Source organism: Salvia hispanica, chromosome 3, assembly GCF_029641045.1.
Source record: "Salvia hispanica isolate PSC_SH4W2 chromosome 3, Shi_PSC_v1, whole genome shotgun sequence".
Classification (NCBI taxonomy): Eukaryota; Viridiplantae; Streptophyta; class Magnoliopsida; order Lamiales; family Lamiaceae; genus Salvia; species Salvia hispanica.
In genome coordinates, this window is record NC_142694.1 from 25,640,322 (window position 1) to 25,645,344 (window position 5,023).

Below are 5,023 nucleotides of genomic sequence, written 5' to 3' on the forward strand. Positions count from 1 at the left end.
TTCATCTTCAACACCAACAAAATAATTTGTGGGGAGAAAAATCAACAATGAAGTTGCAGATTGTGATCTTGCTTTTCATAATATTTCTTGCTATGCAGGAAAATTCTATTTCACTTGCTCGTCGAGGTAAATTCATTATTTTTTTTATATTTTTACTTTCCCAATTAATTAATGTGACTATTTTTATACTGATTTTTGCTTTGTATATATATTTGCAGTAAAGAAAGGAAGTCATTTGTTAACAACAAAGAAAGAGATGGCAGCAGAGAGTGATTGCTTCAGTTTAACAAAGGTAACTTTTTATTTAATTTAATCAGGATTTGGGGTAACATTAAGTTGAAATTAATAAGTAAAAATTGTGCAGTCAGTTGAGAAAATTGCAAGGAAACTGACAGTTGAAGCAACAAAGAAAGTGGTTTCCAATTCTCTTGGAAAGACTAAAGGTGAAGAAGAAGAAGAAGAAGAAGAAGAAGACGATGAAAATTCAGTAATGGCGTTCAGCTCGGATTATCATCCACCGAAGCCACATCCTCCGAAGAACAACTGATCTAGATAAGTATAGAGAGAGAGGTGAAGTGAGAGAGCAATTTTCCCCCTGCTCTTGCTTTAGCTCTCTCAAAACAAAAGCATATATATATAGTATACAGTTTTGTATTGTATTTGTATGTATCAGATCATATCAAGAATCAAATAGTTTTGTTCAGAATCATTTGTTCTTTAATTGCGGAAGAGAATTTTTAATATTATGTGTTCATTTTTTCTATTTGTTGCAGACATATATATCTATTATTTTGATTAATTTCAGGATTTTTGTGTAACAATACTTTAGCAAAAACATTAATCTATATCTGAAATGTATGATACAGAGACAATGAATTGGATTATGTACAAGAATGGTCATCATGTACAAATTAATTACACTACAAAAAACTCACGGTTTACCAACGAATATTAGTAGCGGATATAGTATGTCACTATTTGTAGCGGATTGCAATTTTCTATGAACTTTGGTGCCTCGATCACGCGTCATAATTACCAACCTCTTGTGCTTTGTTGACAACAACGGCTACTCTCTACTTCTATCACACAACAACAGACAAATTAAACGCTATTTACTGCTTCCTCGCGATCCGATGATGTGTGTAAACACTCCCAAGGGTTGGCGTAGAAATAGTCCTCCTCTTTAGGCCGATCGGGTATCACCAATCTCTTGCTCGGCTTTCCCATCCGATCAGCATGAGCAGCCTTCACCGCGCCAGAGAATTCGTCCCAATTCAGTGATCCTGAGCTGTAACGGTCTATTAGGTCGACTAGTAGCCTCCTGTCCACAAGGATCGTCTTCTTGTACCCGAGATATCTGCAAACAATGTTAACAAACTCTCTCAAATTAAATCTGCACAAAAACTTGTGTCCTTTGAATTTGGGACTGTTACAAATTGTACCTGCGATGCCCTTCAACAACTTTAGCCATGTTGCCATCGTACGTTGGAACGAAGATATCACTCTCCAACGACACAAGATAATCCAATGCAGCCATTTGAGATGAGTGATTTTGGAAGAACATAAGATCGGAGGGCTCCAACAGCGTCTCCTTCCTAACCTGTCGCGACATAGACAAACAGATGAATAACAAACATAGTGACACGTAACTCCTGAAAGACTGGAAACTACATATAGCTTTCCGCAATGGACTCACAAGATACGGATACGATGATAAGAGTGTTGACAATCTTTGTTTCCCGCCATATATTTCCCCAGCAGCAATGTAAATCTGAATGGCAGGATCAATCTCCAATGCCCTCAACACGAGTGAAGTTTCCTCGGGTGTCAATGGACACAACCCCTCTTTTCTCTTGATATCGGAGTCTATGACTTTCTCTTTCCACCAAGGGTAGGCGTATCTATGAATAACGGATATATAACCCGAGTTTAGTAGTAGTCAACACGCTGTGTGCAGGCTGCAATACAAAGCGAACGGAGCTCACCTCATGCTTGTTAGCTCTTCCACCTCCTCGGAGTTGCACCCTTGAGTACAACCGGAGAAGGCTAGCATATCCATCTCGTATCTGAGATGAAGCACTAAGAAAGGGCCATTTCGCCTCATTATTTTGATGACTTTTCTGCTGAGTTCTTCTATTTGAGGTGTAAATCTTAAGGAACTAAAGTTTACTCTGCAACGCAGCCTCTGAGTCTCGTAGGGCTGGTCGTTGTTTGCTAGACGAGCATCTGTCCTATTCAGATGCACAACTTTATATCTCTGAATGAGGGGGAGAATCTGCATACACCAAACAAGATAGAGATATAACTCAAAACTTGCAATCAGACTGCAAAATCAATCAAACAAAGCAACAAATGAACAGATCTGATGACCTCATTGTGGTAATATGAGATATCAGACCAGCTAATCGGGGGCATTGTGCGAATAATCCCGAGCTCCACTCTGCTCTGGATGTGTGGGGGTAGCTCCTTGAGTATTCGAACTTCATCTCTCAGCGAAGAAATGAAATGATCGACGTCAAATATGTCTTCAAATTCACTGCAAACCAAATGCATAAACTATGATGAAGGTGAAACATGGCCACAAATTTTTCAACATTGGGCGGTGTTAGTAGCGAGGGAAAACCTCGGATCGTTCCAAAACGAAGTCTTGTCAAGTTCAGGAACTATCAACGTAACATTCAAAGATCTTGCAATAGCAACCATGTCACAAATCTGCATCCACACAAACAAGACTAGTCAAAAAGTGAAAAAAACTAATCGGATCAAACACATTCATCGACAAGAAAAGCAACTCACTGCTGCTCTCATTTGATTAAGCCCTCCATTGCACGAAACGATTAAGTAACCGTTGTTTTTATAGACCCCTGAATCAGGAACACAATTTAGCAAATCATCCACAGATTAGGTCAATAATTCTACAACTGCAAGTTTCAATAAAGCACAAAAATGCCTAATTAAGAGTGAAGAAGATCATCAAACAAGGCAATCATGCTAGGAACACAAACTCAAACATCGATTCCAGCTGCGAATAAAAGCATTAACATATCCAATAATAACCATACAACCATCTTACTATCATCAACATCTTTAACTAAAAAGGCAAACAAACAAGATTGCCAATATTCATCATCTCTAATCAATCACCACGAAGCTTAACATAGAGACAATGGAATAAAGGCTCACTTTTAGGTGGGAGAAGGGGTGAGTGAAGGCCGAATGCAGGCTCGGGATCGTGAAAGAAGCAAGAGGGCCAGCCTTCCAAGAAGCGAGACCCCCAAGTCTCACTCAGTGCAGTCAACTGAAGTGCACAAGTCCACAACAAAACCATGGTGGTTGCTCTGATCATCCATAGCTTCATTCTCGACCTCGGCTTATCCAGCCTCTCCCCTCCAAACGCCGCCGTTTTGTGCCCCATCATTTCACAACCACCCCATTTATATCTTCAATCTATACAAATTGAACCTCAGATTTTTCCCCAAAATAGAAATTCAAGAAAATTCGTTGAAGGAAAAAAAAATTCAATCTTTGAATGTTTTAGCGAAGAAAGAGAGGAAGAGAAAGAGAAAGTAAGTGTTAGTTATTCGAGATTGAGTGTCGGTGGATTGGAATTGGATCATCCATTCAGTGGTAGTATTTACATACGAATACGAATTTGAATTTGTACGGACGATGGCAGCAATGAGGGGTCCCAATTCAATTGGCATTTCTGCAGTGAATTCCATCTTCTGTAAATTTTACTTAGTAGGAGTAGATAGATAAGGATTTTGGCGGTTCTTTCCGAGATTGCATGCTGAATTCGTTGAAGCTAATTGAGAACCGTCTGTGCCATGATGTGCGGCTGCCAACAAAGTCAAATAAGAGGATGAATGAAATAAAAGTGAAATTTGTATTCTACTCAAATTTTGTTGTATTTATAAACAAATTCATGGAATAAGATAAATATTAATCCCTTCCCTAAGTTCTATAAATTTTGGCACATTTTAAATGGGTGCCAGTTTTAAGAAATGTAATGAAAATTGGGTAACATGGATAATATTTTTATATTTTAGTTTTATAATAAAATGTGAGTAAGAATGAGTTAGTGGAATATGAGGTTCACTACTAAATATGGTAAAAAGTAAAATGTGACAAACTTTTATGGATGGATGAAGTAACTTATTTTTTTTTTCTTTTTTAAACTTTTGATGGATAAATTTTGCATAAATTCAATTTTATGTTCATTTCAAAGTCCATTTACAAAGAATTTGGAGAGCATTCATGAGGTCATGAGGTTAAATCTTGATTTAAGTACTTCGTAATCTCCAACTATTTATAACAAACTCAAACTTGTTTTTTAGTATATGTCACACTAGAAAGTAATTTTACCCCAATCGTTCACATCAAACTCAAATTTTACACCATTGTGTAGGATGTCTCTCAAAATTTTTGCAGTAGATCCATACTGGATGTCGTTCTATACAAAAATGCAAAAATAGGTTTGAGTTTGTAATATGATTAGAGAGGTAGTCTACTCCAAAATGAGATTTAATGTATGAGAGATAGCCTAAGCATGCAACCAACGTGCTATGGACGGGCATTGAGCATGCGGATGTCATGCTATAAGAAACGGTCCCAATAGAAATAATATCTAATGAAAGTTTGTTCTCATTTGTCTCAGTCAATCCACCGGGATACAATTATTCGTTGAATTTTGGATGTAGTTGAGCCAAACAACCATGAAGAAGTATATCATGATTCATGCGTATGTCTTTTTTCTGAAATTGATTATAACTTCTCAAGTGTAAACATATGTTGTTCAAATTCTTGTGGGCCTTTGTGAAAACTAATAAAGAATAGAGCTGACGTTTTGTCAGATGAATTGAACCACTGATCGGTTAATATTGGCAAAATAAATAAATGTATATGTCGAAAGGGGTTTATGACTCAAGAACGTAGGTCCTAATATTGGCTAAATGTACCCTATTTTTAATATATTTTGTTTTTGATATGGTAGTCAAAATAATTCAATGTCCTATACTTAGTT

The 5,023-nt window shown here is 37.1% G+C and overlaps 2 protein-coding genes across 2 annotated transcripts; one reads left to right on the forward strand and one right to left on the reverse strand.

The window, feature by feature from the left end:
• Nucleotides 1-741, forward strand: LOC125210874 (uncharacterized). Its single transcript, XM_048110488.1, has 3 exons — nt 1-126; nt 219-292; nt 365-741. The coding sequence occupies exons 1-3, from the start codon at nt 48-50 to the stop codon at nt 545-547; spliced, it is 336 nt and encodes a 111-aa protein (XP_047966445.1). The 5' UTR covers nt 1-47; the 3' UTR covers nt 548-741.
• An 83-nt stretch (nt 742-824) lies between these two features.
• On the reverse strand, nt 825-3,681 carry LOC125211197 (rhamnogalacturonan I rhamnosyltransferase 1-like). The gene is made up of 8 exons (XM_048110907.2): nt 3,184-3,681; nt 2,797-2,864; nt 2,624-2,712; nt 2,371-2,536; nt 1,986-2,275; nt 1,697-1,901; nt 1,443-1,600; nt 825-1,357 (listed from the first exon to the last, which is right to left on the reverse strand). The coding sequence occupies exons 1-8, from the start codon at nt 3,416-3,418 to the stop codon at nt 1,102-1,104; spliced, it is 1,467 nt and encodes a 488-aa protein (XP_047966864.1). The 5' UTR covers nt 3,419-3,681; the 3' UTR covers nt 825-1,101.
• Between the last annotated feature and the right edge of the window lie 1,342 nt (nt 3,682-5,023).

What these genes read in the sequence shown, in the direction of transcription:
- LOC125210874 (XM_048110488.1), top strand. Translation starts at nt 48, where the DNA reads ATGAAGTTGCAGATTGTGATCTTGCTTTTCATAATATTTCTTGCTATG. An exon ending in TATTTCACTTGCTCGTCGAG is followed by an intron (nt 127 to 218) that starts GTAAATTCATTA and finishes ATATATTTGCAG; the next exon opens with TAAAGAAAGGAAGTCATTTG. An exon ending in ATTGCTTCAGTTTAACAAAG is followed by an intron (nt 293 to 364) that starts GTAACTTTTTAT and finishes AAAATTGTGCAG; the next exon opens with TCAGTTGAGAAAATTGCAAG.
- LOC125211197 (XM_048110907.2), bottom strand. Translation starts at nt 3,418, where the DNA reads ATGATGGGGCACAAAACGGCGGCGTTTGGAGGGGAGAGGCTGGATAAG. An exon ending in TATCATCGTATCCGTATCTT is followed by an intron (nt 1,601 to 1,696) that starts GTGAGTCCATTG and finishes ATGTCGCGACAG; the next exon opens with GTTAGGAAGGAGACGCTGTT. An exon ending in GTTGTTGAAGGGCATCGCAG is followed by an intron (nt 1,358 to 1,442) that starts GTACAATTTGTA and finishes CATTGTTTGCAG; the next exon opens with ATATCTCGGGTACAAGAAGA.